At 37.7% G+C, this 13,261-nt stretch overlaps 1 protein-coding gene across 1 annotated transcript in view; it reads right to left on the bottom strand.

Moving 5' to 3' along the window:
* Window positions 1-13,261, bottom strand: part of kif4 (kinesin family member 4) — a 116,000-nt gene that overhangs the window by 21,026 nt on the left and 81,713 nt on the right. The window contains exons 21-25 of the mRNA XM_079834417.1: window positions 11,540-11,695; window positions 10,756-10,853; window positions 6,669-6,798; window positions 740-910; window positions 216-332 (exon numbers count right to left, since the gene is read on the bottom strand). Of these exons, the coding sequence (XP_079690543.1) occupies window positions 216-332; window positions 740-910; window positions 6,669-6,798; window positions 10,756-10,853; window positions 11,540-11,695 (672 nt within the window). The remainder of the gene's footprint in view (window positions 1-215; window positions 333-739; window positions 911-6,668; window positions 6,799-10,755; window positions 10,854-11,539; window positions 11,696-13,261) is intronic.

Here is a 13,261-nt window from a genome sequence, read left to right on the forward strand (position 1 = left end):
TAGTAAAAAATAAAAAATAAAATAAAAAATAAATAAAAATAAAAATACAATAGGATTACAGAATCAAGAAGTTGCCCTGAATCCATTTATTTTACAGATTTTTTTTTTTTATCAAGTTCAATGTTCAAATTATGCATTTCTAATTTAGTAAATTTGTTAAATAAATAAATTCCAATATCGATTGACCACTACAAGATGTATGGAGACATTCACACCTGAAACTTTAGACGCTGCATCAGCTCCTGCTCTCGTTTGGACACCTCCTCCTGCTGCTCCTTCAGCTTCTCCTGTGCCACAGGCTTACCTTGGAGCTGACCGAGGAGATACAGCACCTGGACAACACATCAGACACAAGGAATGAGTGAAAGGCCAATATACATCAACAACACTGCATATGTATATAAGGGAAATTTCACACTATTACCGTAACTGGTCACCATTTTAATCACATTTTAAATGGTTCTACAGTATAAAACAATTTAAATTACAAATATTAAATTAAACTTTAAGAAAAATATAAAACTATAATATACAATTTTAAAAGTAGTGTAAAAATAATAATTTAAAATACAAACATTGAATTAAACTTAAGCAGAAAATCTTAAGTCAATCTACTTGCATCAATGTCAAAACTAAACGGAAAATAAAATGGAACTAATTAAACTAATTCTTTGCCTTTGCCTGTATTACTATGAAAATAGCAGCTAAACATCTATGAGGAGCTTCTGTGAAAGCAGACCTTCTCCTGGTGTCTCTGCTCCATTTCTACCAGGTGACTCTGGTGCTCCATGTCCATGGCAGACATGAGCTTGCGTTCATCACACATGATCTTTTGCATATCCAGTAGGTTGGCTCTTTCCTGCTTCAGCTCACTCTCCAGCTTGGCATTGGTGGTCTTGGAGACTACAACCTAAAACAGGTGCATGGAAAAGAGTCAAACAATTGACTATTATCATAAACGGAACAAAACCTTCTAAACCTACTTTTATAACAATTACTCATAAATACATTTTTAGACAATATATGAATTAGATTTTTAGGTTAAATTAAACTTTTTAAACAATTGACATCCCTATGTCATACACCAATGTGTTTACAAGTAATACCTAGACTCTGGTGTAGGGCTGAAACGATTCATCGAGTTACTCGATTACAAAAATTCCTCGAGGCAAAAACTCTGCCTCGAAGCCTTGTTAAATTCCGGAAGCACACCATAGCGCGTGATACATTTTGAATTTAGTTGGCGCAATGGCGGAGAGTAAAGATGTCCATAAACGGCAGAGAATGTCTAAAGTTTGGGATCATTACATTCTTAAAAAAGAAGAGAACAAGGTGCAATGTGTCTACTGCAAAGTAGAACTGGCATTCCACAGCAGTACGACTTCAATGATTTAGCATCTGAACCGAGAACATCCACTCCATGCTGTTTCACCAAGTGTCGCTGAAACGTAGCCTAAGCCTATTGATGTTCGCTGATTTTAATCCCATACTGTATTTGTAGCGATGTCATGATGCGGTTTGACTAGATATGATGTTTAGGTTTGATGTTTTTAAGTAGTAAACGTATTCGCGTTCAACTGCAAGAGAGTATAGCCTAATAAAAGAACCCCTTCACACTAGAGATGGGCGTATCGATATGAAGTATCGATACTGATGTGAGCATCGAAAAGAATCGATTCTCAAATTTAAAAAAAAAAACATATTAAGGTGTTTTTTCCTTGGTAATTTTGTTTATTTAGAGAGATTATTTTATGCATACAATACAAATAACCTATATTACTGAACAGTTGTGTAGTATAGGACTATTTTCCTGCTCATCTGAACGCATGCAAATGCTGCAAGACAGAACCAGTCAATCACAGAGAGCATTTGGTCACTGATGACACTGTATTTAAACAGGTCTGCGTTTCCCAAAACTATCTTAAGAAACCATTGATGCTTTTGGAAACAGCCCAGAACAATGCTCACCAGAAGACAAAAAAAACATATGTTTGAGTTATTTCCCAATAAACAAATAGAAAATAGAAATATTATTGTAGCCTACATAGTGCAATTACACTCTTTAAAATTTAAACGCGATCCGTTTTGATTGTCCGTGCGGCCGTCTGTGTTTAACATTCTGTGCGTGAGATCTCTCCTCTATGGGCGGGTTGATAACATGCGGAACAGCTCCATCTAGTGGCTGTAGTCTTTAGCCTCTGGCAAAAAAATCCTCCGATGACACAAAATGACGATTTGCGTCAGAGGATTTTTTCCAGAAATAAAATGCACAATTCTCTCGTCTCAGGGGACATGAGGGGGGAAAGTACCATAATTTTAATATACTGCCGGGTTTCTACTGATACAAAGCCTAATGCTAAATCACTGAAGTGACCCTTTAATAAAAATTATGCTAAATTATAATTTTTTACTACAGTGACCATAGTTCAACTAGTATTTGTAAATGTCCATGGTTACCACTACAAGTAAACATATTTTATGTGTAAACGTAAATATGATCTAATAAGTTGCAATTAAGGCATATTGAATATTAAAATACTTTTCAAATATGATGTTAAGTGGGTCTCTTTACCCATTTTACTCTTAGTAATTTTAATAATTTAATAAATGTAATCATTAAAAAGTTCAGTTTAGAAGTATCGTATCGATATCGTTGATACTGGCCTTGAAAGTATCGGTATCGTATCGAAAACAAAATAAGTGGTATCACCCATCCCTACTTCACACGCGCGCACACACACACACACAGTCTCTCTCACGCGCCAGTCAGACCAATCGCGGCAATGCATCACATATGCTTAAACTTTTATGTAGCCACGCAACAATTTCAGCATGCATTCACTGTATACACCGGGACGTGATGTTGTGATGCGATTTTTCGAAAGGATGCTTCACCTAAAATGCACCGCAATGCAAGTGATGCAAGCCAAATGCAGCGTTCTATTGAAAATGAATGTATGCATTTCTGCTGTACTAAACTGCAATGAAGCAACTGATCTGACTTTGGGGCGTCACTCTTCCGCACGCACGCACGTTGCTAGGTTACCATAGCAAATAGGCTCACCCCAGAAATAATATATTATTTGTTAGTAGCCTAATGGTAAATGCTGCAGGTGTAGAAATCTACATAAATATATTTACTTTGATTTCAGGGCTAGATTACAGCATGAAACCTGTTGTGCATATTAATAAATTAAATTGCTTTTCCTCTTTTTCTCCCTCAACACACACTTTTTAATCCGATAAATCGAATCGTAGCTACGCCGTAGGCTGTGATGCGCGCGTACCCTAAGCCGTACCCTGACGCGCACCTCTCCAAAAATGTAACAACGCGTCAATTCTACGCGGACCGCAAGCACTGTGATTGGTCTGCCAGAACCCCTACCTAAGGTCAATAAATAAATAAAAAATCTGCGATAGGTGTGTGTGTGTGTGTGTCCAGAATTGGGATGATAGTTCCTTACGTCTGCTATAACAATATTTTGTAGTCCAGCGATTCTTTATGCTAGTAAATAAATACATAGATCTGCTGAGTATCATTTGTTTATTTTCTCATTAAAACCAAAGATGTTAGTCAATACTTGTATATCAAGAACAGGGACACATTAGGGCAGTGTTTCTCAAACTTTTTCTGCCATTCCCCACTCTGGAGGTAGGGAAGGGTTCCGAGCCCCACCTGTCCCCAATCGCCCCAACAAATTTTTTCCAAACTATCAGTATCAGTATTTATGATGGCCGATAAATTAATATTTGACAAAATTATAAAAATGGATGAAACACCGCTCAACCACATTATGAGTGTTGGTGTTTCATAGTTTTAATACATTTTATTTATCAGAACTTTAATATATTTTTATGTTCCTCTGTTCTGTTTTGACCATAATGCAGTTTAAAAATAAACTTGTTTGTTTTATCACATTATTTTAGAGAGGCTGAGGGATCATGAATAACTACAAATAACTAATGTAAGGGAAATCTATATGCGTTGTGTTTATATATATATATATATATATATCAGCCGATATATCAGACGAACTTGACAAACTTGCTTACCATGTCATAAAATCAAATAATCGAATTCTCAAATATGTGCAAGTGAGTGTGTTTTGCCATTTAAAAACCTTCATAAATTATCTTGATTTTGATCTATAACGTGAGATGGGTGCCTATGTTTGTTTGCATCGCAGTTCAGAGAGTCCTGACAGTCGGATTCGCGTGAATTTATCAGTTTCTCCCGAAATACAAGTGACCGGTGAACTGGGAGAAGAATATAGTAAACTTTTTAGTTACCTATACGTGTATCTGATATGAATAAAACGTAGGCAATTATTTTTGAATGGATTGTTATTGCTGCGTCTAGTGACACCAGTGTGTAGGCCTATTTTACAAACTCTAAATGTATTGTTTTACTACTAGGCCTACTTATGTGTATTTAAATGTTTGAAACCTAAAATAAACATTATGCATGATATGTTAAGTCACCTTCATTTATTTAGCGCATTTTACAACACGGATTGCTTCAAAGCTTTAGTGATAATCGTAAATAGGCTACATTTTGCTTTAGAAGAAAAGCTAAAGTAGTTTTTTTTATTATTATTATTATCAAGCACTGAGCGAGTGCTTTTATTATCAAGCACTGAGGCCCTAGCCCGGCCCGTGTCCGACAGCTTATCAAAATTTTCAGCCTGAGTCCGACTGAAGCCCGTGTTTTTTTTTTCTTCTATTTTTTATCCTCCCTATTAGGCCTACACATTGTTGCAGCCATTAAAATAGTTCGGTTTTGTTTTTAATGTCAAAGTAGTTATATTTCGTTTCGTTTCTTTATTAAGTTAATTTAGAAAAATGTTTGAAGCATTTATTTGTTTGTTAAATCTTTTTTTTATTTTAAGTAACGACCAAGCGGCCAGCAGCTGACAGTTAGTTAACCACGTTTGATTAATTTAGCCTCTCAAATCAACACTGGACTTGTCTCTTGCTTATAATAAAATCCATAGATATAAAACATTTCAAGCATCACAATGTTAATTTAAACGTTTAGCCTAAAAAAGGCATTTTTTTACAAGCTGAGGCAGGCTGCTCGCAACGGCGCTCACAAACAAAACGGGCTGATCGAGAAAAAAATAAAAAACATACACACACACACACACACACACACACACAAAACACATGCTGTTTGTCCTATCCTTACACCTATCTACAAAACTATTATAAATCCGATCTTCAATTCCCGGTCTGATGCACATTTAACGGAGTTCACGTCAACGAAAGCAACAGATGAGCTGCATTATATCAGCTCATTTCAAGATCAAAGACCGCAAAATGAGAGAGCGACCTGAGCACTGGGAAGAGCATTTAGTCTCATTCGTTTTAATGAAGATGATTGTGTTTTTGAGCATCTAAGACGTAGCCTATTTTCTGTTTCACTTGCGGCCGTTTGCGTGTTGGCTTGCTTTACTCATTTGTGGCGATGCGTTGCATAGCGCCAGCCCCGCGCCACTCTAAACACTGAGCGAGTCATCTTGACAGTTGCGGTGTCATGGTCTCATGTTGTTTCCACCAGCGCAGCACATCTCATCTCAGGTGCACCGAAATAAAAATCCCACATGTGGGACCGCTCAAAAGGGTAATAAAGATGGGCTCAAAAATGACCACATTTCCTCCCGTTTGTCGCGCCCCACCTGTCGCGTCTCTATTCCCCACCAGTGGGGCGCGCCCCACACTTTGAGTAACGCTGCATTAGGGTATATTTCGTGAATGAAGTCTCCGCAACAGCAATCGATTGCTCGAGCCACCGCTACTGAAAACAGTGGCCACGAGCTCTGCATGATTTCACAAACGCATTCCAGTGCCAGATCGCCTTATTTAACTCTACAAATCTACTAGAAATGCTTAATTTGTATTAGATACAAGAACTCAAGCTGCAAGAAAAGCCGCTCTCTCACTGCTGCTGATACTCCGAAAATGAATGTACACATTCTACACAACAAGCTGCTTCTGCTTCTTCGGCTGTTGTCTTGATTACACCAACATGCCCAAGGACACTGCCTACTAGCGTCTGCATGTGTAATTGCACATTGACACGGACAACAGCGCAGAAGTATAAATCAAAACCAACGCGTAACTAACGGCGTAGAGGATACGGCGTAGGTCCGACGCAGAAGTATAAATCAGCCTTTAGCCTGGTCCTACCAGACTCTCGTAATGATTTCTCAGTTCATCACCCCTTTAAAAAGTATTTTCAACATGGAGAAACTTAAATTTTTTGTTTCAGAAGGATTTTTATGTTTTTTTGTTGATTTCTGGTCCAAATTGATTGAGTACATTACTCCTATTGAACCAACTACTTTTTTGATATAGAATGAATGTTATGTTTTTTGCGACTACCTCCCCCTCCTTTTGTAAATAGTTTCTGTGTTGAAACTGCGGATAATGTAAAGAGATACATAGAGGTGTCTTTTATTATAAACAACTTGTCACTGGAGAGTTTTGTTATTCCTGATTAATTCATATTTTTGTAAGCTGGTAAAGCTGTAAAAGTGGAATGTCATAAACAAATATGAATTGTATCCCTTTGCAATAAAAACCCTGGTAAAAACACAATCAAGGTTCCAGCAACTTAAGTGCTTGGACCACTAAAATCCTCAAATGTGAGAAAATGTTGCTTTCACCTCAGTCATGAGGACTTTCAGGGCACTCTTGGCCTCTACGATGGTTGTGACAGAATCCCAGCGCTGTTTCATTCGCCCCTCATTATCCGCATCCAGAACCTTCTGCTGGAGGTCAGCTATTTGAGCGCTCCTGAAAGAGTTTAGAGAAAGGTATACATATACACACAGTGAATATAAAAAGTCTACACAACCCTGTTAAAATAGCAGCTTTTTGAGATGTAAAAAAAAAAAGGAATTATGACTGGGTGACTGAGTCTGCAGTAGCAGGACAAAACACAGCTCCTCTGTTCCGACTGAAACATCTAAATGGTTCTCCCTACTCAGTGACAGACCTACTGAGAAACCTTTTGAAAGTGCCCTTGTTATCGAAGATTCTGTTTTATGGTACATGAAATAGACATCAGCCACCATAGTCAAATGTTTACCGGGAGCCAGAGCACCTGACATCAAATCAAATTTAAAATTGCAGACTAAAGCTAAGCGTAAGTTCAGCAAAATTGTTATCCACGGCAGCACAAATTATGTCTGTCGAACGGAGATCACCAAAAATAACAGTACAGTGTCACACACCTCTTTAATATGCTCAGGTCTGCTCTGGATCTCTAAGGGGTGTCTGCAGAATAACATTGGTTTTATAGATAATTGGACCCGTTTTTGGGGCAGACCTGATCTGTTGAAAATAGATGGTCTTCATGCCTCCTGGTGTGGTGCCGCTATTCTTTCAAGAAATATGGCACAATCTTAGAGTTGGTACTTGACTAGACCGAGGAAATATGACGACATTACCTTGGTACTTCCAACACTACATTGGCTCCCTATTAAACATTGTATACATTGCGATAGTGGCTCAGTGGTTCATGTAGGTTGTCTACAAACCAGAAGGTTGGTGGTTAAATCCCCGGTTCCACCTGACCAAGTGTCGAGGTGTCCATGAGCAAGACACCTAACCCCAGCTGCTCCCGATGAGCTGGATGGCACCTTGCATGGCTGACACCGCCGTCAGTGTATGAATGGGTGAATGTGAGGCAATATGTAAAGCGCTTTGGATGGCCATGGGTCTGTTGAAAGCGCTATATAAATGCAGTCCATTTACATTTTATAAAACGCCATTACAAAACTGCCCCTCGTTACCTTCTCATTATGGCTTGCACCTGTTTTAGTTTGTTTGTCAACCTTTATATTCCCTTTTTGTTTCCTGTCCTGTGCCAGACTGAATTTCTGCATTGCTAAGTAACTGGCTCACGTCGGTGTACAACTTGATCTTGATGTAGTTTTAGTCTTAAGCCTTGTTTATACTTCCGCCTGGCCCCACTGCGCGCGCTCCTCCCCAAACGGACGAGACATTTATACTTGACGCGCTCACTGTTGTACTTTTCTACACAGGGGACAATATCTATTTTAGAACACTTCACCAAAAACCACACTACAAAAGCATTGTGGACAACTCGGTGAACCTTGATATTATTACTTGTTGTGACATTAGAACAAAATGTATGTATCAGTGATGCAAACGGGTAAGGGGTAAAAAAGGTGAGAAAGGTGAGAATATCTTTTCCGAGGTCAGGACACTTTAAAAAAAAAAAAAATTATATTTACTTTTCATGTTCATTTCTAGACACTATTAAGTATCTTTGAATCTGCCTGAAAACTCATTCTAACAGGTAAGAGGTAAAAAAGTTGTTTCATGTAGGGCAAAACAACCCTTTATAAAACACTCAAAACTTTCTGATGAAAGATTCCACTGGCTACAAATGCATCAATATGGGATACTTTGTACACCAAGTTAAACCCCATTTCTTCTGACGTTTAGTCACCAGAATTTCAAGGGCCCGCTTCCTTCGTTTTGCTGCATGTCTCAGCCTTGCCCGTTTTTCTTTTACATATTTTATATTTTTATTTATTTACAACAGTAGCCTAATATATTCTATGTATTAATAATACATCTCTACTAATAATAATAATGCCTAGATGGTTGCTTATTTTTCACTTGTTTTGTTGTAAAGAGATTGTTTTTTAATTCTTAGATTTATTTGTTGCACTGTTTTTTATACAGTTGTATTGTAAAACTAAAATACCTTTTTCAGTTTGCAGTGTTAGATTTGTGGATGCATTCTTTTTCACTTAAGAAAAATAACTAATATTACTGTCAAATGCATGTCAGATAATAAAAATACTGTAATACAGTAGTTCACCATGTATTTGTTCATGTTTTATTAAGGGATAAGTCTGAAGCACACCATAAAATAATTCTAGCAATTCATACAGGGCTAGTAGTATATACAGCTGTATATACAGATACACACCCAGGTATCGGATAAGTACTCGGTATCGGCCGATACCCTGAACCCAGGTATCAGAATCGGTATCGGGAAGGGAAAAAGGGTATCGGAACATCTCTAATCCATAATCTGAAGTTTTCTTCATCTTCATCTTCAAAATTGTCTGACATCGTTGTTTTATCTTTTTTTGCTAAAGGGCGTTTGTATTAGTCTTCGCATGTGCACTTTGTAAACACGGGGACGGTACTTCTTAGCCTGGTCCTACCAGACTCTCGTACATTTCATTTGTACAGAGAGTCTGGCCACTCTCCATTGACAAGCGTTAACTTCCTTGAAGGCGGTACTCTGTTGAAGTTTAAAACTATTGCATCCGCCAAAAGCCACTCTGGATCTGCCATAACCAATCGCTAACGTTTGGTCGTGACGCATGTCATGCGCCGTTCGCCTTTATTTCTCACATAGTGAAGTCCGTAAAAATAAATCTGCAGCCACCTCAGTGATAAAACCTTGTGCATTCGGATTGTGATTTATTCACGGTGGAGGGGAGAGTTTTGTGATCGGGAACGCGCTGCTCACGTGGTCCATAACAATTGTATACTGTAAATAAAATATCATATGCTTGGTATGATAAGAATAAATGCTGCCGTAAATAACGGCCCAATTCAAATGTTAACGTGCTTTTCTACCTGTTATTTTTTGAGCGTGATGAAATATATTGCTCTTGAAAATACTTGTCTAGAAATGCATCCAAATTACAGCGAAGCGCAACCTTACGGTGCTCTGCAGTGGTCAAAAAGGATATAAACAGTGAATTTTGAAGTGGTATATTCTTGAAAATTCAGAGATGTGGACTCGGACAGCAATTAAATTACCACACGACTTGTGTTTGTCAAAACCAGTAGGTTATTCGGCCGGGGATTTTTAAGCGGGTGGTGGGAGACGGACGGCAAAAAAAAAATCAATAACGTTAGCCCCTGTAAATGACGACAATACATTCCGACCGCACGCAAAACAATTACCAGGGCTTCAGCTCAACTCCTTCACCACTAACGGAGCGAGCTGGAAAATCAAACTTTTCCCAGGACACATCATGGCCACCAAAAAAAACTCAAAGATTGTTCTTGCTCTGGCTTTAACTTCTGGATATTCGGCAGAGGTGCCACAACGGAATGAATGGCCATTACTGAACTACAACTCAAACTAGCGCACGATATCAACGTCATCGTTCTCAGTCACTCCCTCTGTTCGCTGATTGAACCAGTAAAAATTTGTTCGGAGAAAACCCAAGACTACACTGCATTCCCAGACGGAGTACTGAAGGAAAATGAAAATTGAGTACGTAGGAGGGCGGAGCCAGGCTAGGTACTTCTGCCTACGTCCTCAAAGACTTTTGAAACTGCAATGATTTTGGACCTTGAACATTTTGGTTGCAATTGAAAACCATAATGTGAAGAAAAATCCTGGAATGTTTTCCTAAAAAAAAAAACTTAATTTCTTTTTGACTGAAGAAAGAAAGACATGAACATCTTGAATGAGATGGGGGTGAGTAAAATATCAGGGAATTTTCATTTTGAAGTGAACTAATCCTTTAATAGCTGAATTTAACTAATTTCATAATTGATTAAATCTACAGTTATTGAACAGAAATAAATCAACACTGAACTGACTTCACCTGAATAAATGACATAACGTCTTTTTTAGAGCTGCTTTACTCTGCACGATAGTGGACTAAAATATGAAAATATTTTAAAACTGAAAACTGAAATATGGACCACTTTTAGGGTACTTTTTGTTTGTTCTTTTCTGACCTGAGCCCCATCTCTGTTTCCAGACTCTCCACTTGCTTGCTGATGGAGGCTTCCAGGTCACCTTGGCCTTCCAACTCTGAAATGGTCAGTGTACGACGCTGAGGGAAAAAAACAATTCAAATGCATCTAGCTTCCACTGACAAATGACTGAGGCTTTCAATCTGGGTCAACACAGGGTCAGTATAAATCACAATTAAATGGAACAAAGGGCTGTGTCAAAGTGAATATAGGTAGGTGTGTGTGTGTGTGTGTGTGTGTGTGTGTGTGTGTGTGTGTGTGTGTGTGTGTGTGTGTGTGTGTGTGTGTGTGTGTGTGTGTGTGTGTTACAGTTACAATGGGTTTCGATCTGCAAATCACCACAATTAACCATGGATCAACTGTAGTACTAACACTTACTGTAAAACAATGTTATTGTTGGTGGTATGTTACGGTTATTAATGATAATAAATTGACATATGCATCTAACTCAAGCTCAGTGCTTAACTTTTAAATCTGCATTTCCAAGAGACAAAATGTCATATTACCCCAACCTTCTCAAATGTCTGTGCTTGACACACAAGAATTAATGAGGTTCATCATAAAGCATGTGTTTTCAGAAGACTTGGATTAAACCACTCAATTAATATGACCCAAGATTCATACTTCATTTTTGTTCCGAAGATGAACAAAAGTCTTACGGGTTTTGTTAGGGTCTCTCTTACAAGCATTGTTACAAAGCCCTGACACAAATGTAGTAAGCAGTATGTTAGTATTCCATGCTGAACATAGTGTGTGCAAATCTCACCCGAACTTTGGCTACAGGTCTCTCTCCTGCCTCCATCTGCTGGCGAAGCTGAGCAATCTCCTCTGCCAGCATCTTCCTATCCTCCAGCAGGTCCTTTAGATGCCGGCGGGCCTCCTCCGTGCTCACAAGCACTTCTACCTCGTTCAGCAACCAATTCTTAACCAAGCAAAATGACAACAATTACAACATTCCCTCTAAGATGCCAATACATTCTAGTGATGAAACAGTTACCGGTTTGACAATAAATCACTATAAAAACTCCCAATAGTTATAATTAAAATATGCAACGCTAATCCTAATTAAAACCATGAGAAAAAACAAAATGAGATTATTGCGATTTGAAAAACTCAGTTAAAACTGTTTGGCATTAATCAAAGTTAACAACAGTCTGGATTTAAATTATTCAGCTTGTCTGCCACTTTTGTTTAGACGCAAAAATCAGCAGATGGAAAATAAGCTAATATGCATTCTAAAAATCTCAACACTTCGGATAATAAAGTAGCCTATGTAGAATTGTTTATGGAGCAGATGAAACACCTGTAATTTACCATTTTAATAATCCTTTTCATAAAAATAAATTCAACTCTGCAATGTGAGGTTGATAACTGAATTTTTTTGGGGGGTCAAAACTTTTTGAACATTTAGTACATGTTAGTAGATAACATGCTATGCTGCAAGTCACCCAACCAATATTTTTTGTTAGTTTAAAATCCGGCCATCATCTTTAATGTTATTTTGTGCAGACAAAAAGTGCATAGTGCTGCGAATTTTATTGGTTGTTTGTTGGTTTTCGACAGTGCATGTATGATTTCCTTTTTTTTTTTTTTACATTTCCAACACATTTTAACAATACTGTGGTACATTTTGGTCACTATAAGAGTGATATGAAATTTTCATAGCTTTTTTTCCAAGTTGACAATTTATTTCTCATGCCCTCAACATAGAAAGTTCTCTCAAAGTGCCACGATTTTTTTCTATGGTAATCTGCCTACTTGAAATACTTTTGTGAGCAAGGTCGGATGTTTTTTTTTTTGGCCATTCATTTAATTCTAACTCACCTTAAAATAACATTAAAACTGAGGGTGTATTTCTAGCAGGTAAGATGTCGTAAATACATGACATCCAATCAAATTAACTCCTCTTTCACGGTCAAAACTGACTGCATACACACAAGCAGCAAGCATATGATATTGCATGGAGAGTATGCTGTCTTAGCAAGTTGCGCTACATTACTGCCGTTCTCGACAATGTACCTTTGTAAAAGTGGGGATTTAGCATTTACTAGGATGAAGAACAAATAAACACAGACGGTGCATAGAGATTGATTTAAGATTCAAACTTTCTTCAATAAAACATTCCCTGTGAGTTTGTTTTTCATTTTGATCATATAGCCTATTATACAAGCAGGAATGCAATGTTTCCTGAATCCACACGATTGCAAATGAGACATTGATTTTATACAACAATTCAACAAATGAAAGGGTATTATTAAAGGGATAGTTCACCCAAAAATGAAAATTGTTCAATTGTTCACTTTAAACAGTATTTTGCAACAAAAAAAAAAAACGTGTGCGCGTGCGTGTGCATACATGCATACACACACATGCACACTTTTCATTACACAGACTGGTATATTTCAAATGTTTATTTCTTTTAATTTTGATGATTATAACTGACAACTAAGGAAAATCCCAAATTCAGTATCTCAGAAAATTAGATTAT

This window comes from Gobio gobio, assembly GCF_949357685.1.
Source record: "Gobio gobio genome assembly, chromosome: 14".
NCBI classification, from domain to species: domain Eukaryota; kingdom Metazoa; phylum Chordata; class Actinopteri; order Cypriniformes; family Gobionidae; genus Gobio; species Gobio gobio.